This window comes from Nyctereutes procyonoides, unplaced genomic scaffold (assembly GCF_905146905.1).
Source record: "Nyctereutes procyonoides isolate TBG_1078 unplaced genomic scaffold, NYPRO_anot_genome, whole genome shotgun sequence".
Taxonomy (NCBI): Eukaryota; Metazoa; Chordata; class Mammalia; order Carnivora; family Canidae; genus Nyctereutes; species Nyctereutes procyonoides.
This window is the reverse complement of record NW_026575051.1, coordinates 11,272,576-11,294,956: the sequence shown is the minus strand read 5'-3', so window position 1 is coordinate 11,294,956 and position 22,381 is coordinate 11,272,576. Positions and strand designations below refer to the sequence as shown.

The following is a 22,381-nucleotide window of genomic DNA, read 5'->3' as shown; positions in this document are numbered from 1 at the left end:
ATTTTATAATTGCTGTTTCCTGCCTAGAGTGTTCTCCCTACTTCTTTCAGTGTTTATTCAAAGGCACCTTCTTGGTTCCCTAACTAAAATCCAACTCCCCATCTGCCATTTCATATTCTTCTTCCTGCTTTATTTTTTCTCCTCCAAGTGTATCACTTTCTAAATTATCAGCCTTATTATTTTTTATCTCCCATGCTAGAAAATGAGTTCCACAAAGGCAGAGATTTTTGTCTGTTTTGTTGACTACTACATTCTCAAAGCCCAGTACACAGTAGTCACTAAGTATTTGCTGTATGTTGTCCAATATATACAACCATAGTTGACCTTAGAACAACAAGGCAGTTAGGCATGAGGACCCCTCCCCCCTACCTGTGCAGTTGAATACCTGCATATAACTTTGGACTCCCTCAAAACTCAACTATTAACAGCTCACTGTTGACTGGAAGCTCTACTTGGTAACATAGACAATTAACACACATTTCGTATGTTGTATGTATTATGTACTGTATTTACAATAAAGCAAGCTAGAGAAAAGAAAGTGTTATTAAGAAACTCAAAAGGAAAATACATTTGCAGTACTAAACTGTATTTATTGAAAAAAATCTGTGTATGAGTGGACTTGCATGTAGTTCCAACTCATGTTGTTCAAGTGTCAAGGTTATATACATCAGGCAGTGATATGTATGGATCCCAAACCATAAGGATATGGCAAAAGAAGTAATTTTGACTGGGTTTGGGCAGAAAATCAAGGACAAGTGGAAGTTTCACATTAGGATGAGGCACAAAGAAAGGAGAATTGAACTGTCATGGAGGTGGGAAGAATGACAATGGAAGAGGCAAAGAGACAGTAGGATCCAAATATGAGATATGAAGAGACAAGGCTTCCATGTTCCTTGAATGAACAAACACAGAACAGCAGTCTCAAAATTCTTTGTAACATAGTAGCTTCTTGTGCCATCCCTCAACATGTATTTACCACAGCAGGTGCAAAGCGGCAGATGCAAAGAAAAAAGCTCTCGTCAGAGCCTTACCTGAGGAAGATGCCCACCCCAGAACCACAGGAGTAGGTGTGAGCTGTGCAGGCTCCCACGTCTTCCCCTTCCAGTTCAGTCTGACAGCAGTAGCTCTGGGAGCACAGCAGAGTTCCACACACAAGGCACAGAGTGGGGGCTCTGCTCTTATCACCACCTGATTTGGGGCATCTCCATGGGACAAAAAAAAAGCTCAAGTCATTGCTCTAAAAAGGAATGGCTAAAGAGCTGACAGTGGTAAAGCCACCCTGGAAAAAGTTCTGTAATATCAAGCAGAGCTGAAGATTCCTGTGTCCTATGGGCCAAATTTGGTTCTAAAACTGGGAACATCTCACACAAACAACATGTACTGGAAATATTTAATCAACATTTGGAAAAGAGGTAAATAAAATCAGTAAGATAAAAAAATGTAAATTCTGCTCTCATGATGAAATACTACACAAAGTGAAAACTGATGAATTAACGGTTATGTATATCGGATGCATAAAAAAATCTTACAAATAGTACTGAATGTAAGAAACTGTAGAATACGTATAGTAGAGAATGCCATTTTTAAGTTTAAAACATACAAAATAATAATATATGCTGCTTGGTAATATAAGCATTTGTTGCTAGCCTATAAATGCATAGGAAGCTTGATATTCTGTGTTGAACAGTGGGTCTCTGCAAGGGAAGAAGAGGACACACCAGAGTAGAGGCAGGTACACAAGGCAGCTTCAATTGCCAAGGAAATGTTCAGTTTTTACACTACTGATTATTGCTTATGCTGTTTCTATGTCAAACATATACAAATATTACTAAAGGGTTCTTATTAAAGTGCTATTTAGATAACCTGTAATGAATCAACTTTGTCACCCATCACCCCGTTTCCCATACCTTATGCTGAAGCATGCTGGAATGGTGTCATTACAAGACAGGCAGTATAAAACACTACTGACATCATAATTCCCTGCCCCCCCCCCCAAATGGAATGATAATAAAATCCCTTAAAATCTGTATAAAGCAGTGAGTGCTTCCAGTGATAAGAAATGCTTAACACTTGAATATCAAAACTTACGAGAAATTAGATGCTTGATTAATGAGGCTGCTATAATCCTCTGGAAGGTCTATTAATTTGTTGGATTCTCTTGGATAGCTAAAACAAAACACATAACAATCAAACATAAAAACCAGTTAGAAATCATAACAATGACAAGTAACTGTTAGTTTAAACAAATAAAGGAGGACTGAATCTGAGTGACTAGGTATTACCATAGTGCTACGAGAAGCCACAAAAGAAATTTAAAAAAGCACTCTTTTTTTTTGGATGGAATTTCCTTATTGTTTTTTAATTTTTTAAAAAAGATTTTATTTATTCATGAGAGACACAAGAGAGAGGCAGAGACATAGGCAGAGAGAGAGAAGCAGGCTTTATGCAGGGAGCCCAACGAGAGACTCGATCCCAGGACTCCAAGATTACGCCCCGGGCTGAAGGCAGGCGCTCAACCACTGAGCCACCCAGGCATGCTTATTTTTTAATTTTTAAAGGTAAGCTCTATGCCCAAAATGGGGCTTTAACTCACAACCCCAAGATCAAGAGTCCCATGCTCTCCCCCTGAGTCCTATAGGCACCCCAACAAGGCACTCTTAAAAAACAGAGGGCCCTTGGGCTTACATGTTTACTTGAAGAGCTCAGAATACATTATCAAGACAGTAGACAGTACTTAGTATCTTTCCCATTTAAGGGAAAATCTGGTAGCTCTGGGCAGAAGGGGAGATTCCTCCCTGGGCTTCTATGGAAAACAGAGTAATGGAGAGCCCAACCACACAACTCAGGATAAGACAGAAAAGATATGAAACGGGTTTTCCAATTGTGCAATAAAACCCCTTTTGGGTCATGGTTAAAAAAAAAAAAAGAAAAAGATATGCTTTATTAAGGGTGATTTTAAGGCAGAAATGACTTGGGAAGAGAGAGGGCAGTAGAAGAACAGACAGATTTTCTTTAAATTAGAGATACCAGGCCATATTGATTCTGTGACAAGTTAATTCATATAGAAATGTAGATCCAAATTCATCTGGTATGTGAGGATCTGTTCTAGTGCTCACACATGCGCAGCATAGACTGTGGGATGTGGCCTGTCCCTGAGGCAGGGACAGGCAGCCAAGGGGAAGTGACTGAGACAGATTTTTTTTTTTTTCTAAATAGGGAGTGGGAGAGAAAAAACCCTAAGCAGGCTCCATACCCCATGGGAGTCCAACACAGATGTTTGATCTCACAACCCTGAGATCATGACCTGAGCCAAAATCAAGAGTAGGATGCTTAACTGACTGAGCCAGCCAGGTCCACCTGAGGGGAATTTTGGGGAGACACACATGCCAATGATAGAGAAATTAGATTTGGTAGGTAAGGACAGGGTTTTTTTTTTTTTTCAGTTTTTTTTAGTTTTTAAGTAATCTCTACACCCAGTGAGGGGCCCAAACTCATGACCCCAGCATTAAGGGTCAATGTTCTACTGACTAAGCCAGTCAGGCACCCCTATGCCTGAGTATTTTTTAAAGGTTTCCAAAATTATTCTGATGTATACCTCAGGTAGAGAACTACTGTTCCACATGAGTTTTCCAACTGCAGAGTTGAACCATATGAAATTGGTTATATTCAACCTAATAAGATTAGAGTGCTATCATTTCTAGATTTGGGACAGGATGCATACAAAAATCAAAGAAACAGATAATCTCCTCTAACCTTCTGATTTTTATGGATGATGTATTCAGTAGAACCAAGGAGAGATTTACAGATGAAATACATCTGTTATCACCTAGGATAGCACAGTTTACTACAGAAATCAGAATAGAGCTAATCTCAAAAAGAATGAAGAAAAAAAAGCCATGATTTGATAATCACTGAAGTTGAGTGACAGGAATGTCAAGTCTTATACGATTCTTTATACTTTTGGATAGTTTAAAATTTTCCATAATAAAAGGGAAAAAACAGAGCTAAGAAAAACCTGGAAAAGGATTCAAATTTTTAAAAAAGCAAACATTCCAAAATACAATACTTTTGTTATTTGTTTCTTCTGCCAAGAATAATGCACCGTATTTATATTCATAATTCTTATTCTTTAGAAACTCTCGTTAGACTGAGAAAAAAGTAGTATGAAGGCAAGATGTTCTACCTCTTGGAATCACTGAAGATTTGCAAGGTCATTTTTATTTTATTTTATTTTATCTTATTTTATTTATTTTTTAAATCTTTTTTTTTTAATTTTTATTTATTTATGATAGTCACACACAGAGAGAGAGAGAGAGAGAGAGAGGCAGAGACATAGGCAGAGGGAGAAGCAGGCTCCATGCACCGGGAGCCCGACGTGGGATTCGATCCCGGGTCTCCAGGATCGCGCCCTGGGCCAAAGGCAGGCGCCAAACCGCTGCGCCACCCAGGGATCCCTGCAAGGTCATTTTTAAAGGAATGGCACACTTACATCCTGCTTCCTCTCTATCTCCTGCCCAAACAAATCTTTATAATCTTTAACTTACCTTATAGCATCTCTTTCACCTTCAAGATATCTTTTAACTTCAATGTTATGACACCAACTTCAATGTAATGGGGGTGGCGGGTGGGGAAGAGAAACAAAATCAAAACTTTACTTTTGAAGGGTTATAATAGAATTTTTTCCTCTCTATTTCTCTATTCAGTAAGAGAAAAACAAATCTTCTTGGCTTATTTACTACATCAAAAGAAAGAAGAAGGAAGACATATTTTGCTACAACTTTTAAATCAGAAGAATATGAGCTGTGGTTTTCTAAAAGCATACACTATTATCCCACTCAATTGGACACTCTAGAAAAACCAGTATAAATTAATGACAAATTCTTACTATTTGGAGCTAGAATACTCATGAAAAAAACATTTTTTTTTATTGCGGCAAAATATACGTAATGTAAAGCTTACCATTTTAGCCATTTTTAAGTGTACGGTTCTGTGGCATTAAGTACATTCACATTATTGGGCAACCATCCCTATCATCCATTTCAAGAACTTTTTCAACTTTCCCAAATGAAATTCTGCACTCGTTAAACACTAACTCATTCCTCCCCTGACCCAGCCTCTGGCAACCACCATTTTATTTTCTGTCTCTATGAATTTGACTACTCTAGATACATCATGTAAACGGAAACATACAATAATTGCTTCATCCGTGTTGTAGCAGGGGTCAGAGTTTTCTTCCTTTTTGAGGTTGAATAGTATGTCACTCTATGTATATACTAAGTATTGTTTCTCCACCTTTTGGCTATTATGAATAATGCTATGCATGACTGTACAAGTATCAGTTTAAGTCCCTACTTCCAGTTTTTTTTTTTTTAAAGATTTTATTTATTTATTCATGAGAGAAACACAGAGAGAAGCAGAAACCTAGGCAGAGGAGAAGCAGGCTCCCTATGGAGAGCCCGATGTGGGACTCAATCCCAGGACCCTGGGGTCAGGACCTGAGCTGAAGGCAGATGCTCACCCGCAGAGCCACCGAGGTGCCCCCTGATTTCAATTCTTTTTGTAATATATACCTAGAAGTTGAATTGCTGGATCATATAATTAATTCTATGTTTAACTTTTTGAGGGACTGCCATACTATTTTCCAGTGCAACTGCCCTATTTTGTATTCCTACCAGCAATGAACAAGATTTCAATTTCTTGACATCCTAACGTGTTATTATTGTCTGTCTTTTGTATACGTGCTGCTGAAGCGAGCACAATTGTCTGTTTTTTGACTACAGCTATCTTAATAGGTGTGAAGTAGCACCTCACCGTGGTTCTTATTTGCATTTTCTTAATAACTGACTAGTGATGTTGAGCACATTTTCATGTGCTTATTGGCCATTGTATATCTTCTTTGGAGAAGTCCTTTGCTCCTTTTTATTTTTTATTTTATTTTATTTATTTATTTATTTATTTATTTATTTATTTATTTTTAAAATTTTTTTTCCCCTTTGCTCCTTTTTAAATGGGTAGTTGCTTTTTTGTTGAGATGTAAGAATTCTGGCCATATATTCACACGGTCATACATTCTGAATATTAATCCCTTATCAGATGCATGATTTGTAAATATTTCCCCCCATTCTGTGGGTAGAACAGCTAAGTTTTAATCTTAACTAACTTGATATGAATGACAAATAACCTTCCCTAGACTTCACTTTTCTCAAACATAAAGTGAGGGTATTAGACTAGATGACCCTCAAGGTTTTTCAGTTCCAAAAATTTACGGAATAGAGTCCTTAATACGTAAGTTAATATGAGGAAATAAACATTCCTACCACTACTCTCCTTATAAGCAAATCTACTTATGCTATTCACTAGCTTGGCAAAAACCATGCCACAAAGGTAAACTCTTAACTAAAAAGGCCTAATCCTTATGAGATGAGTTACACAGATTGAATTCTGCTAGGCTCACTATCTGAGAATTTCATAATATGTGATAAATCTAAGTTTGTTTCCATAGAACTATTCAATATAATGGAAGAAAAATGTATAATCATTACCTTTCAATCAGTAATTTTGTTATCTCATTATTTTCTTGAAAAAGGCAAATGAGGTTGTTTGGCAGGGAAAGGTAGTTACACAAATGTTCAAAATGGCTTGTTCCAGAAACTGCAAATGGAGAAGAGAAGAGTGATGCATATAACAACTAAGAGTAGGTCCTGCAGGAGAGTAAGCAATAGCAGAGCTTAAAAGCATAATGAAAGAATCTGAATTTACAAGTTCACAAAAGGACATGTGGAAGGGGACCACAGAAAATGGTACAATTGAGAGCAGAGCCAGGCAATTCCCACAACAAATTGGTTACAATTTCTTGGTGTCTCCGTGTGACCATTTGCAAAATGATGTACTTACCCGATCTACTTCACTGGGGTTATGTGTTATGTGTTATGTGTTATGTCCTGGGCCAAAGGCAGGTGTTAAACCCCTGAGCCACCCAGGGATCCCCACTGATACTACACTTTAATGAAATGAATCAAAACAGAACACAGAGAACTGTAAAACACAAAATGAATTCCTTCATTAAAATCATATATGTGCAATTATGGGTATTCTGAACATTAATGTCACACATTTCAAGTTAGAAAACACTTGACAGGGATCCCTGGGTGGCGCAGCGGTTTGGCGCCTGCCTTTGGCCTGGGGCGTGATCCTGGAGACCCAGGATCGAATCCCACGTCAGGCTCCCGGTGCATGGAGCCTGCTTCTCCTTCTGCCTGTGTCTCTGCCTCTCTCTCTCTGTGTGTGACTATCATAAATAAATAAAAATTAAAAAAAAAAAAAAAACACTTGACATTGTGAGTTATCCTCTTTTATTATCTGAAGAACCCAGTTTATGGATAACATATAATTGAATATTTTAACTCTGAAAGCAAAACTAGATTTTTGTAAATAAAAATAGTACACTTACTGAGACGCAAATAAAATCACACATATATATAAATATGCATTTTTATTCTATAATTGTGTACATCACCACAATCAGCTATATTCTATTTTTTTATTCTATTTCTTTTTTTTAAAATATTTTATTTAATAATGACAGACACACAGAGGGAGGCAGAGACATAGGCAGAGGGAGAAGCAGGCTCCCTGCAGGGAGCCTGATGAGGGACTTGATCCCAGGGACTTGAGCCTAAGGTAGACGTTCAGCCACTGAGCCACCCAGGTGTCCTTGTAAGTTTTCTTTCTTTCGTTTTTATTTTGAGAGAGTATACGTGAGTGGGGTGGGGAGGGGCAGAGAGGAAGAGAGAGAATCTTAAACAGGCTCCACGTCCAGCATGAATCCTGACTTGGGGTTCAATCTCATGACACTGAGGTCATGACCGGAGTTGAAATCAAAAGTTGGATGCTTAACTGACTGAGCCATCCAGGTGCCCCTTAAATTTTTATTTTTGTAAGTTACCTTAATTATAAACTGCTGGAGTGAAAGACTACCTACATTTCCCACATTTTGAAGAAAACTAGAAATTACCTTGAAGTTCAGGTGGAGAAGGAACGCCATTTAAGTAATGAAAAAACAAAGCGCAACACTTAAGGAAAGGCATGATTCCATTTCTGACATTCCTCCATAGATGCCAGCCAGATGGTATTTCTTTCAAGGCACTATAAAGAGAAAAATGATAATTGGGAAATCTAATGAGGAAAGGTCATTCTAGTTATAGCACAGTGTGAAAACAGGGACAACTGCTATTTGGAATCAGTGGCACAGAGGCATATAAGGAGCGGGCAGCCCCATTACAGGACGTCAAGTATAAATAGTGCTATAGCTGCCAATGCTCTTACTAAAATTTATAAAAGTAATATAGCTATATAAAGAGAAAATTTGGAAAATAAAACACTATCCACTATTCTAGAAACTTTTATCAGCATTGTTATTCTGGCTATTTCTATTTGCACACTCATTTAGGTCTTACATAGCTATAGTTGTAACATATGAAATATAAAATTAACTTGTTTTTCAAAACATCATAAAACATAATTCTTATCAGAACTATAATATTCTGGAATACATCAATCATAATATTCAGCAAATTATTCCCTTGTAAGCAAACACTGTGATTGCTTTAAATTCTTTGCTAATACAAACAATATCACAGTGTGCATCTTTTTTATGCCTATAGGTTTTTTTGTATGTCTAATTATTTTTTCAGTGTGCACTCTCAGAAATGAGTGACTCAAAGAATAAATATGGTTCTTGACATACACTGTTAAAAAGCTAAGTGAAACAAACTGCTGTACCAAATCCAAATGGCTCCAACAATATGTGGAATTCTAGTAATTTCCCTGCACTCTGGCTAGTCCTGGATATTACCTTAAAAATATATTACGCTGACTTAATTTGCATTTTAAAATTCCTCGTGAGACAACATATATTTTAGAATGGTACTTTTCAAAGTAAGTTCTATACTTCCACTAGTCACTGCCAAATGCTCTGAGCAAAAGAAAGATTCCATGGCCAAATACATGTGGGAAGCTCTATAAATTACTCCTTTCTCAGAGATTTCCAATCATGTTATTATATTAAAATGTCTGGAGTTCTGTGGATCACTTCCTCATCTCTTTTAAACATGTCAACAGGCAGCAATTTCCCTTTTTCAACAAATGAATTCCTTTTTCATGCTATCACTTACTGATATTTGGGAACTGTGATGATGTAAAGATCATGATCCTACCTTCCTGTACACTGGTGAAGTGTTTTATACAAAGCAAGAACTGCTAATTCTTCTTCACCAGCAGGATTTTCTTGATCCATGCCATTCTCTTCTGAAAGATATGGAAATATTAGTACTTCACATTTGCCTATGAAGTAGATTAAGAACCATATCATTTAAGTGCTCAAATGGACTCCTATATTTGCACATTATCTGAAAATACTCCTACAAAATACAAAGAACTTTAATCTCTCAAGTGCTCAGATAGTATCAATCTACATCTTAACAAGGAGCCAGGAGGCTTTAGGAGAGGAAGCAAATGTGCTTCAGCAGGCCAGGAAGCAGCCTGTGAATAAAATTAGCTAAAAAAAAAAAAAAAAAAAAAAAAAATCAGCTAAATATACATTCTATGGTACTAGACTATTACTGAACTTACAAAATAAAAATAAAAGGAAAAACATTCACATAGCTAGGCTATTGTTTATTTATTTATTTATGATTTTATTTATTCATGAGACACACACACACACAGAGGTAGTGGCAGAGAAGCAGGCTCCACGCAGGGAGCCTGAGGTGGGACTTGATCCTGGGACTGCAGGATCACACCCTGAGCTGAAGGTGGACGCTCAACTGTTGAGCAAGCCAGGTGTCCCACTAGGGGATTTTAATAGAACGGAATTTGTTTCAAAACTTTCTACATAAGGATCGACAGAAAAAAGAAGTAGCCTAATCATAATTTACGCATTTCTCATCTAGGCACCTCTTCCTTTTACTTTTCTTTTAAACAGAAAACTCAAGTACTTTGTCCTTCATGAAGCTGAAAAAAGAGTTACCTGTACACGAGGTAAGTAAGATCTGTACGATGTGTGCCATAGTAACCAGATGGAAAATGTGAAGATCTCCAGTGCCAAGGCTGATCCCAGAAAAATCCTGACACTGCAATGCAGGGAAAGCAAGCACCAAGCCCACCTAGATACCAAATGCCAAGGGTCAGACAGGTCACCTTTCCTTCCAAACTTGAAGATATTTCCAATTTCTTAACATGATCCCCTTCTGAGCTCAGCCCATCCCCTTCAGAAATCTATATTGTTACAAGGCACATGTAGAAATTCCACTGGGACTGGCTACATGAAATGACTTATGGACTAATGGAGTCTTCATAAGCACTTTTTCATATGCCCAGTGATTTCTAATACATACCTTACTGTTAGTTAAAATACATGAATTCTAGCTCATTTTTTTTTTTAAAGATTTTATTTATTTATTCATGAGAGACACAGACAGAGGCAGAGACACAGGCTCTCTACAGGAGCCAGATGTGGGACTCAATCCCGGAACCCGGGATCACACCCTGACTCGAAGGCAGACACTCAACTGCTGAGCCACCCAGGTGTCCTGAATTTCACTCCTCTTATGAGCTTTTTAGACAAGTTCACACCTTTGAGCCTCAGTTTTCCTGCTGGTAAGCTAGCATAATATATATATGTTTTTAATATCTCAGTAGCAAGGATGTAAGGGCTAACTAATAAAGAAAGTGAAAGCAGTCAGGTGCACAATAAATGGTAGCTTGCTTGTGAGCCACCTGCTGCCTGTCCAATGGTGCCAGTGGTGGCACAATCTTTATAGCAGTCATAGAAACAGTAATAATAGCTAACAGTTACTGGGGACGCAGTGCTCTAAGCGCTTTACACTGCTTTTTCCACTGAGTTCTGACACAATCATTTGAGACAGGGACTAACCAATTTAAAGGTTCAGAATCCAATGCCCAAAGATTATGGGGACAGCAAATGGGGTTGCTATGTGTGGTGGTATACTCAGTGTCCTGTGTAAAGGTGACCTAGCTAAGGTGGGTTTGAAAATCAGCCACCCACTGCTTAGCCAGTGCTGTGTCTGGGCACTAAGACTCACCTGCCTGTCCGATGCACCTGCTCAGAATACATTCCTTTTCTTAATTCACAGAAAAGGGCTGTCTGTTGCTAAGTAATGTGACCATAGGGTTTACCTGTCCCAGAGCACTCTGAGTCAACAGCAGCCCTTATATTACTAGTGTTACTTCTACTTCTTTATGGGTAAAAAACAAACAGGTAAATTACTGATCTTAGTCATCAGTCACAAAGCAAAATAAGAGAGGTCAAGCCTCTCAACTTATTCCTTAACATTTTCTTTTTTGAGGTTTCTGGGAAAAGAATTATACTCAGAAGTAGTAAGAATAATGGATGACAACTCCTCCTGTCTGCCTTTACACTGGTCACCAAGTCTAAGATACAGTTGTCATAAAATAAAAAGATTTTAAACCCCAATCACAGCATAGGGGCACCTGGGTGGCTCAGTTGGTTAAGTGTCTGCCTTCAGCTCAGCTCGTGGTCTTGGGGTCCTGGGATCAAGCCCTGTATCAGCTTCCCTGATCATCAGGGAGCCTGCTTCTCCCTCTGCCTTTCTCTGTCTCTCATGAATAAATGAATAAAATCTTAAAAAACAACACAAATCACAAGATACTCACCAATAAATGAAACATGTCGATATCTAATATGCATGGAAGGTCTCCATGGTTGTCATCTGGCACCAATGCTAAATAGTTTAAAAGATTACATTAGCATATTTCATATGCAAACATAAATATGAAATTATTTTTAAAATGCATATAACCTAGTTTAAATTTATCTTTTTATAACATGTATATGAATTTATAAGCTAGAACCTGTACATAAACAGTATTACCAAAATATTTTTCATAATGGAGAGTAGTTGCACCACTAAAAAAAAATTACAGAAGATGAGAAATTACCATAACATATATGGTACAGAGGTGTTCATACTCACATGCAAAAAGTTTACAAAAGTGTCCTTGCACCACTGAAAGTGATGCCACTGTCCAATGTGCTGCAGCAAATCTTGTTAATGACCTAAGACAGTCATCCTGAAATAAAGAGATTGATGCAATGAACAAAGAAGTCAGCATATAAGGTACATTTAATTCTTTTTTTTTTTATACATTTAATTCTTGAACAATGTAGGGGGTGGGGGAGCTGTGCCCCTTCCCGTCACATTCAGTTGGAAATCTGAATATAACCTTTCACCCCCACCAAAACTTAATTGCTGATGAGAAGCGTTACTGATGACATAGTTGACTAACACATTTTTTTATGTTACATGTATTATATATATTGTATTCTTACAATAAAAGAAGCTGGAGAAAAGGAAATACTAACAAAATCATGAAGAAGAGAAAGTACATTTATGGTACTATACACACACACACAAATTAAAAACCATGTATAAGTGAACCTGTTCAGTTCAAATTCATGTATGTTGTTCAAGGGTCAACTGTTGTTCTCTTCTTTTAGGAATCCTAGTTCAAAGCACAGCTAGTCAAAGCAAAGCTGGATGCACGTGAGATCTCTCTAGGATCTTTCTAGGGGGTATGTAACTGAATCTGTCACATCTGTAATGACATGTCTCTAACACGGAATGAATAATATCTAATTGTATGCAGAATAAACCAAAGGCATCTCCTTGAAACCAAGCTGCTGGTTCTCTATGGAAAAGGATATATGCATTGAGACAGATTATAAACAACTAAGGTGATGCAGTATTTCTTTATTTTTATTCTAAAGAGATACTCTAAAATGTGGGAAATCTTCCAAATATTGGGGAAACTATGGGCAAGAAGATGAATGTAACAAATCAGGGTGTCTGCAGCCATCAAAAATCGTTATGGGGACTATGTAACAACAATGAGAAAAATCTTGATGTAAACTGAAGAATATAACAGGAACAAAACTACATGTAAATACCAACTGTAATCAAGTTTAAACACGCTAATGGAAAAAACAGGTGGCGAACAAGAGTTTTTTTTCTTCCTGCTTAATTCTCTATTTTACAAATTTTCTTTTTTTTTTTTTTTAAAGATATTATTTATTCATTCATGAGAGAGAGAGAGAGAGAGAGGCAGAGACACAGGCAGAGGGAGAAGCAGGCTCCATGCAGGAGTCTGATGTGGGACTTGATCCCGGGTCTCCAGGATCACACCCTGGGCCAAAGGCAGGCGCTAAACCGCTGAGCCACCCAGGGATCCCCTATTTTCCAAATTTTCTGTAATGCTATTTGGTTCACCAAATATTGAGGACTAATATATGTTAGCTTTGGTTTTGAAGATCTTAAAATAAAAACTAACCCCACTTTTCCTGTACTCAAGGAGCTCACAAGAGGGATTCCACTCACAGGACTCAGAGGTTTTCCGGGAAAGCAAAGCTTGAAGAGTCATCATAAAGAGGAAGAGTCTGCTTGGGCCACTTTAGCAGAGGTGAAGGCCTGGGAGGACTGGCAATGATTCTGCCAGCGTAGACCATGGATGCAGGGATTGGCAGGAGGTGATAATGGAGAAACAGGTTAAGAAGTTTAAGAGATGGGGCACCTGGCTGGCTCAGAAGAGCATGCAACTCTTGATCTTGGAGTTGTGAGTTCAAGCTCCACACTGAGTATAGAGATTACTTACATAAATAACAAACAAACAAACAAACAAACTTTAAAAAAAGTTTAAGAGATATAGTCACTGTTACTTTTTGGAGGAACTCTTTGATATTGTATTAGGAAAAAAGATTCAGAATAGAGACTGCTATAATACTCTAGTCAAGAAATGATGTGAGGCTGAACCAGACAAGTAGGAGTATGAATGAAAAGGATAGGACAAATATATAGGAGAGGAATTCAACAAACTCTGCTGACCAACTAGATGGATAACTAGATTACCTTTTTAATAATCAACATATTACCAACTCTTACTTATTGTAGCAGAAAATATCACAGTCAACGCTGATATGTCATAACATTATATCATATACTTCATAGTTAAGAACTATCATTCTGCTGATTTACTATAAAGATACAATTCAGGACAGTTTTTTATTTTATTTATTTATTTTTTAAAAGATTTTATTTATTTATGAGAGAAAGAGAGAGAGAGAGAGAGAGAGAGAGAGAGAGAGAGAGAGAGGCAGAGACACAGGCAGAGGGAGAAGCAGGCTCCACGCAGGGAGCCCGATGTGGGACTTGATCCGGGAACTCCAGGATCACGCCCTGGGCTGAAGGCAGGCGCTAAGCTGCTGGGCCACCCAGGGATCCCCAGGACAGTTTTAATATCAAGTCTACTTCCAGATATAGCAAGTCCAAAGTGGTTTAGGTATTTCTATTTTTTTTTTTAAGATTTTATTTATTCAGGAGAAATAGAGAGAGAGAGAGAGGCAGAGACATAAGCAGAGGGAGAAGCAGGCTCCATGCAGGGAGCCCGATGTGGGACCCGATCCTGGGACCCCACCCAGGATCATGCCCTGGGCCAAAGGCAAGCGCCAAGCCGCTGAGCCACTCAGGGATCCCCAGGTATGTTCTTTTTATATTTCCAATTATAGCATTAAAAATTCAAGAACGAGAACGGTTTTTAGTTTTCCATTTTTTGCATGTTTAACCAAGATCTCTGGATGAAAAGAGCTGAAGTCTATTTAAAAAAAAATCATGGAAAATTAAACCACAAACATTACTTCTTCACTATTGTTACAGAAAATGGGCTTTACTATGAAAGGAGTGAACCTATGCTTAAATAACTATTTCAGGTTTTTAAGATTAAAAAAAGTAGAACCACTAAATTTCCATTTCACCATTCTGTGAACTGAGTAAACTGACAACTTACCAGTCTGCAAGGCAAAGGACCAAATAATGGTTTATCTTCATCACTTAAAATTCTTTCTGCAGATTAAAAATGGTTAAGATGATGAGTTTGATGTTATGTACATTTGAAAGCACAATACTGTCAGGTTCTGAAATCTTTTAAGTCATTTCACAAGAATTAACTGTGGATGAAAAGTAAAATTAAAAACACATCCTCTTAAGAAACAAGAAGTTATAAGCACCACCAAAATGAATTCTCTTGCTGTGCTTTATTTGTAAACTATCAATCTAATATTGTGTCTATATTTACTTCTTACTTCAAAGTCTTGATTTCTTTATACTTTTGCCACTTTACACATCTCATTTAAGTACAGGCTTCTACACATAATTCATGTTAGCACATGCTTGTGACTTAGCGAGAGACACAACTATAAATCTCTTACCTATGCTTTGGATGGTGTATGCACAACTACCCCAACACATTATGGGCACACGGGGATCCTCCTCATTGGGATGAACCTTTAGTCCCACCTTGTAAGTAGCAGTTCCAAATGTTGTTAGCATTTCTTTTATGCTCTCAGAATAAGGGTTCCTGAAGTAAACATGTATGGAATTAGCTTAAAACAATGTGTTCATGTTAATTAAATGGTTTAGTTTTTTTTTTTTTAAGATTTTTATTTATTTATTCATGAAAGACATACAGAGAGAGTGGCAGAGACACACAGGCAGAGGGAGAAGAAGGCTCCCTATGGGGAGCCCGATGCGGGACTTGATCCCAAGACCCCAGGATCATGACCTGAGCTGAAGGCAGATGCTCAACCACTGAGCCACTCAGGCATCCCTAATGGTTTAGTTTCTTAACAGCCATTTGCTATGTTGGAATTGAACTACTTACGCTATTTAAAAAACAGAGTGTGCAAAGCGGGAATTAAAGACATGCAAACTGTCCCTGAATAAGAGGAGTTATACTTTATTTTGGTGGGTAGGGGTGAGACCCAGGACTGAAAATAAGGTATTTGGTGGAAGCCTACATACTGAACCTTAAAAACAATCCTTGACCTCTATCTCCATTTTAAGAACACCGGCAATGTATACCCACTGCCAAAGATGTTAGTCTCTCCAGCAAAGAAGCCTTGGGGGGAGCCATTTTACAAACAGGCATCTGGGGATCCCAAGTAAGAGCAGTAGGTGCCTGATCAGTTCACAGGTCAGCAAACTCCAGCCTGCCTACCAGGCATCAATGAGCTTTTTCATGACTTACTGTGGAACAGCCACCTGAGGACCAGTACACATTTAAAGAAAGAATCAAACATCAGAGAGATAAACCTAAACAAATAGGCAGAAACAAAAAATACAGGGAAAACAGTACAGAAGCCAGCAAACCTGCAAGAAATTTAGAGGATCAGCCTAAGAGGGCCAACAGTGAGCTAACTAACAGTAGGACCGTCTCAAAGAACAGAAAAACCAAAAGAAGACTGTCTAAGAAACAAAACAATTCTCCTAACTAAAGGATATGAATCTTCAAAAAGTCAACTGAAAACGTAGTAAAATGGATGCGGAAAAGATTCATATACCAAGGAACATCACAGAGAAATTTTAGAACACTGGGAATTAAAGGGAAGTAATAGTCATAAAGGAACAGGAATCAGAATAGGATTAATTTCTCAATAGATGCTAGAATTTGGAGAACAATACTTTGAAAATCTAGGTGAAAAATTACTTCTAGCCTACCATTCTATACCCAAGCCATCAACCAAGCATATGGATAAATAATTATATTTTCAGACATGAAAAGTTAACACCCAGGCATCCTTTCTTAGGAATCTGAAGGGTCACCTGTGCAAAACAAGGGAATAAATTAAGAAAAGAGCATGATTTGAGATGCAGGGAAATATGAAGGGCATGGCCAGGCTTGGAAGTCTTAGGGTACCTTGTCCTGATCAGGGCAGGAGGACACAGGTTCCAGAACAGAAGATCATCTGATGTATCTGAGCACTGAGAAAAGTTACTGCTAGACATCTGAGAGAGCTATTACACCACGGGTGTGTGCACAGAAAAGTAATATATACATATAAAAACCAAGTACACGAAAGAAATAAGGTGATTATCAACCACCAGAAAGATAATGTTATATAAGAAAGGAAATAAAATCATAACACATAGCTTCTATTAGTAAAGACCATTAAAATGTAAAAATTGCTAACCAGTTTAATTAAAAATTGTGAAATAACTCTACTTGGATAGTCGTGAAGAGCAGTGGATAGGGTAGATAGAGGTAAGGGTTGAATTTTAAATAGTCAACAGAAAGATAATGTAATGGTGTAAAAACAATAAATCAAAAGACAGTCACCTAAGCATTTGAATTCGATATATAGAAGTAAATGGCAGAACAAACAGTATCATAGGACTAGGGATGGGGATGGAGGTAGGCAATGTGGGAGGCAAAAGACTGATGTTTTTTCTAGTTGGTAGCTTTACATGCATTATGTCACTTTATCTTCACAACGTAAGGTAGATATTAGTACTCACTTTACAGATGAGGAAACTGAGGTACAGAGAGGTCAAGCAATTTGAAAAGCATCACATAGCTAGCAACTAGTGCTGCTGGGAACTGAATCAAGCAGTTGTAGTTTGTCTATAGAACCTATACTGTACTTTATAATAAAACAGGGCTGAAAATATTCTGGCTTTGATCCTGGGTTACTATGACATTGGTGGGGCCATCACTAGAAATATGAAAGTCAGAAGGAAAGTACAGGACTTGGGGGGAGCTGAGCAGTTTGGATTTAGATGTACTGATTTGTTGCTGAGGAGAGCCAGATGAAGGGTAGAGCAGGAAGTCAGCAATGTAGACTAGGAGAGGTTGGTGAGAGGAAAGCATGTCACATGGTTCTTCAGTTTTTATCAATATACCTGCAGTAAGTATCAACATTTAATCCTTAAACCTCAGATTTCAAGATCAATGTACCATAATGTTTTGCTCCCTAGTTTGACAAATAATATTCTAACCACTAAATTTTTCAAGTGGAACAAATTCGAAAGAAATAAAATAATATACTCACTTAGGATGAAAATCAGGCCTAAACCCTTCAGGGAACTGCAATTCATCCATATTCTCTAAATTCTTTGAAGAAGCAGTATCTACAGAGATAACCATTTTATATTATTATTCATCAGTCTATAGTATTTCTATAAATTTCAGTCATAAATTTCATTCTAAATATAGGTCAAAGAAATTAAAAAATGACAGGAAAGATTACCATTAATAAAAAGTGGCCTAAGGTACATTCAAAGCATGAGAAATACTACTGCTGATTGACCGAGGCACCTTCTGCAGTCAACTATGCTTTTCCTAATAGTATAGCCACTAGAACACAGCTAGGGGAAGTAAGGAAGGTATGCTATTTTGTTTTTATAAAAACCAGTGATACAAAATTTACTCAGACTGCTTTCCCACAAGGTCGTTAAATGTAGTACATATTTATGAAACTTGGTAAGTCTTTGGTAATGCCAACAATAAAGCAAGTCAGCCCATCAAGAACTAAAGCTGGCTCTGAAACACTCAGTTACATTCCCCCACCCCCAGAAGCTCTTCAATAAAATGGGGGAATAAGTGAGAAGTATTTATTATAAACTTCACATGAGCTTGTGTGTTTTTCAAGAAATAAGGAATAATGTGGTAAGTCAAAACTAGTTCATTAAGACAAAGAAAATTAGAATAAGTCAAATTTTAAAATGAGAGGTTTCACTTTTAAATTAAAATATTCTTAATTTCTTCTGGAGCTACATTTTCCAACAATCTCAGATTTTAGGGGAAAAATGAACTTATCAGAACTTACTAGGAGTACTTTCTTCTTTCCTAAGAACCTGTAATGCTTTTATTTGCTGAGAGATTGTTCTAATCCACTGAGTCAGTTTTGGTTGGTCTGAAATATTTAACCTGCTAGAGAAGATTATAGAGACTGTTTAGTATTCTGTTGCTTAGTTTAAGATACAAAAAGACTCTATAATTATGCGCTTTATTATGCTCATGGGCATAATAGTTTAAACACACCTCCAAAAAAAAAAAGAAAAAAAAAAAGCTAGGGGAAAATTCGGTGCCTTAAAAAAATAAGAATAGATATTTGCCAATAGAAATGAAAAGATATTGTCACTATAATGCTAATAATATTATTTGTCAAAAATTTCATTTTTTCACAGTACTGGAATTTGCTAGTATTTACTGAGTGTTTATTATGTGACACTTAGTAAAAGCATTTTATAGTATTAGGTTTAATCTTCAAAATACTCTTATGAAATAGGTTACATTATTTTCCCCATTTTACAGATGAGGAAACTGAGGTTTAGAGCTATGTAACTTGATTACAACCCCATCAAGGACAGATCTAGCATTCAAACCCAGGTATATCAGACTCCAAAAAAGCCTGTATTCTTCATGAACTATGTTGTAATTGACCTTCACGGGGGGGAAAAAAAACAACTAAAGTGATGCGTGAAATACAACAAATATAATTTTCTTCTGATATGCAGGGAACCCTTAATCTAACAATGATTCATTTATCAATTCAAATGCAGACGTAAGTCATGATTTTCTGTTATGATTAAAAAGTGTGAGCTTATACTCAAATCTACTAATGTTTTAAGAAGATTTTGTGGTAGCATAAACTAAGACATCATAGTTTGAATTCCTAAAATTGAAAAGAACTTTGCTTTGAGTTGGATCCAAATAGCACAGAAATTAATAATGTTTAATATGCGCAAAACTTAAATTAGTATTTGTGCAGGTAAGGTAGACAGTGTAATTCTAAACTGAGATATAAAACCCAGTTTTGAATAGAAGAGAGTATCAAATTCATATTGAACTGAGAATGTGCAATACTTCTATTAACCAGAAACATCCTAGAAATTATGAAGTAAAAATTTTCCATTTTGAAAATGTCAACAGATTTTCATATTTTGGCCCAACTTCTGAGGTATTATCAACCAGTAGAGTGTAAAAAATTACATTTGTTAGAATATTCAATAAATTCAGTTTAAACAGCTCCTCCATCCCCCATCAATTTCCTAAGCATATCTTGCAAAGTATGAGGAAGAGATTTAGAGTCCTAGAAATAAAGGATATAGTTTTCATAAATACATGAGAATTTTACACCCTCTATAATATATTATGGGTGACCAAGAAACTATTAAATTTGGCCCGTTCCTTTCTAAAAACTAAAGTCATATTTCACAGGAATACCAAAAGAAATGACTACAAAAAAAAAGAATCTGGAAAACATTATGCGGTTACCTAGTGTGATTCTCTCCCCTCTCGTTTATCATTTCATTATTTTCAAAGGAAAACTACTGCTTAAATACAAAGGTTTATGAGCCCAAATTTACCTGTTAAAAATATTTCGTGGAGGAAGCAGCAGAGGAATTACAGTATTACTCAAGCACTCACAGAGGGGACAAAGGAATTCTCCGTTTTCCACATCATAGCTGGTATGTAAGCGCAATCTCTGTTGCCTTCGCTGTTCTTTAGCTTGAACGGAATCAAAATACCTTTACAATTAGAGAACATGAGGTATCAAAAACAATGGTAATTTTTCTCAATGAGAGCCACAAGCTTCAACGTTTTAACTAATTTGTTTCCACAAGAATTAAAATCTTCACATTTCTTGGTCTCAGTGCTGCCTTGTCACTTCCCTAGGGCTGGTGGCGACTTCCTAGCGCAAGTGCATGATCACTGAATGAGCACAGTGCTAAGATAATAGCATTGATTCGTTGGTTTTGCAGAATAGAAAGCACCAAAGTAGAACAAATTAGATGTTATCCCATCTTAGGTTGGGGAGCCAGGACAATCTCAGGAAGTAATAAGGCAAGTACTAACACCTTTCAAATCAAGAGGAACACCCTGGAAAGACATTACTCATCTAGGGTTTATGCCACCGAAAAAATCTTTTTCTTAATCCAGTTTGTTAGCTAATACAGATCCCCACATTTAAAGATATATCTGACATACTATGAAGTTTCTAAGATACTCCTTTCACATGTATGACAAAGCAACTCAATTTTAGTTGTTATTAGGTAGTGATATGCAGTTTTTTTTCTTCAGCATCTCTAGTTCTCTTTTTTTGGAATGAAATGTCTTTTACTTAAAAAGTTAATTTTGAGCCTTCGGAAAAGCTTCTCTTGACTAATATTAAGAATATAAATTACCTTTGCCAACAATGGGCATGCATAATGTGCCCACAGCTACCAGTGTGTGTTCCGCAAGACAGATCAGGGTGCATGAATAATGGATCATATTTTTCTGCATTACAAAACAAACAAACAAAAAACAAAACAAAACAAAAAACCAAGCATTTAATCTTCCTATAATAAAGGTACAACTTTAAATTGTGAAATCCTTGATAGTGTTTGTAAACTTGAAATGAAATGCTAGTTTATTCCTTTGAGATACCAGTAATTTATGCAAGACCCTGGATTACTGAGAAAGCAAGACTCTCTAATTTTCAACACCCTGAGCAAATTAAACATCCCTGATTTGTTAACTGAAACTAGAATTCTGTATTATACATCTCTACTCCTCCACGCTTTGAGGGCACCATTCCTTCCAAAATTCCTGAGCTTATTAAGTGGGAGATTCTTCCCCGAGGCTGCCTTTAATACTTTAGGATAGCTGGGTCATAAGATCTGCAACAAAAAAGTTGTTTTGGCATTAATGGGGCGCCCCCTAGAGGAGATTCTGCTTAAGACACTCATGCAAAGAATAGTCACAATCTACTGTACCAGAGCCAAAGCCAAATGCCCAGGACTAGCAGCCCAGATGGGGAAAAAGAGTAACTTAAACAGTCTTCTGTTCTGATGCTAATTTTTATATTCAAAGGAAATGATAACATGAAGACAAACTTAAGATGGGTGCCTGGCTTCTTCTTGGAATTCTCTATATAAATTATATAAATCAGTCTTAGAAATTCCATAACATTCTATAAAGAATTATTCAAGTTTTAATTTGCTTTATATACTAGAACAGTACAAATGTCATAGGATAAAAAAAGATCTTTCCCGATATAAATTGTGAAAGCATTTGGAAAACCTTAGAGCAAAAGCTTTTTCTTCACAAAATAACTAATTAAATAAAATTGATAACTTTATCTCTGGCGTGCAATGAAATTTATAAATTGCTTAGTTCAAATGATTATTTTTTAAGATGAAGCAGATCAATCTTTTGAGTGCTAGCTACACTGTAAGAAGACTTTCCTTACAAAGAAAAAGCTATCCTACCAGCAGGTTTTCAATTCTACAATGTAAAAGGCACTTGCTAAATAAGTGCTTTGGAAATTCCTAAGACACAGTTCTCACTCTCAAGAAGTTTACTGGAATTGTTGAGGCATATGACATATAAACAAGTCTAAGAGTAGAGATATAAAAGTGTCTGCAGCTTAGATGCTCCTGGAGGAATGAATGACTTATTCCCTCCTTAGCAGTTGGAAAAGGCCACTTAACTGTTCTTCCTCTTTAAGGGGCACCTGCTTCGCTCA

At 36.9% G+C, this 22,381-nt stretch overlaps 1 protein-coding gene across 6 annotated transcripts in view; it reads right to left on the bottom strand.

Annotated features, from left to right (window-relative positions):
* Positions 1–22,381, bottom strand: part of UBR2 (ubiquitin protein ligase E3 component n-recognin 2) — a 128,542-nt gene that overhangs the window by 4,613 nt on the left and 101,548 nt on the right. For 3 of the 6 annotated variants that reach the window (XM_055330928.1, XM_055330927.1, XM_055330930.1), the window contains 15 exons: positions 21,057–21,150; positions 20,238–20,399; positions 18,695–18,798; positions 17,918–17,996; positions 15,299–15,447; positions 14,878–14,933; positions 12,015–12,111; positions 11,695–11,762; positions 10,028–10,163; positions 9,216–9,306; positions 8,015–8,145; positions 6,543–6,651; positions 4,545–4,601; positions 2,089–2,166; positions 1,032–1,202 (listed from right to left, as the gene is read on the bottom strand). In XM_055330928.1, the coding sequence (XP_055186903.1) occupies positions 1,032–1,202; positions 2,089–2,166; positions 4,545–4,601; positions 6,543–6,651; positions 8,015–8,145; positions 9,216–9,306; positions 10,028–10,163; positions 11,695–11,762; positions 12,015–12,111; positions 14,878–14,933; positions 15,299–15,447; positions 17,918–17,996; positions 18,695–18,798; positions 20,238–20,399; positions 21,057–21,150 (1,582 nt within the window). Of the gene's footprint in view, positions 1–1,031; positions 1,203–2,088; positions 2,167–4,544; positions 4,602–6,542; positions 6,652–8,014; positions 8,146–9,215; positions 9,307–10,027; positions 10,164–11,694; positions 11,763–12,014; positions 12,112–14,877; positions 14,934–15,298; positions 15,448–17,917; positions 17,997–18,694; positions 18,799–20,237; positions 20,400–21,056; positions 21,151–22,381 lie in introns of those variants that run through there. The other 3 variants (XM_055330929.1, XM_055330931.1, XM_055330932.1) reach the window with 3 other exon arrangements.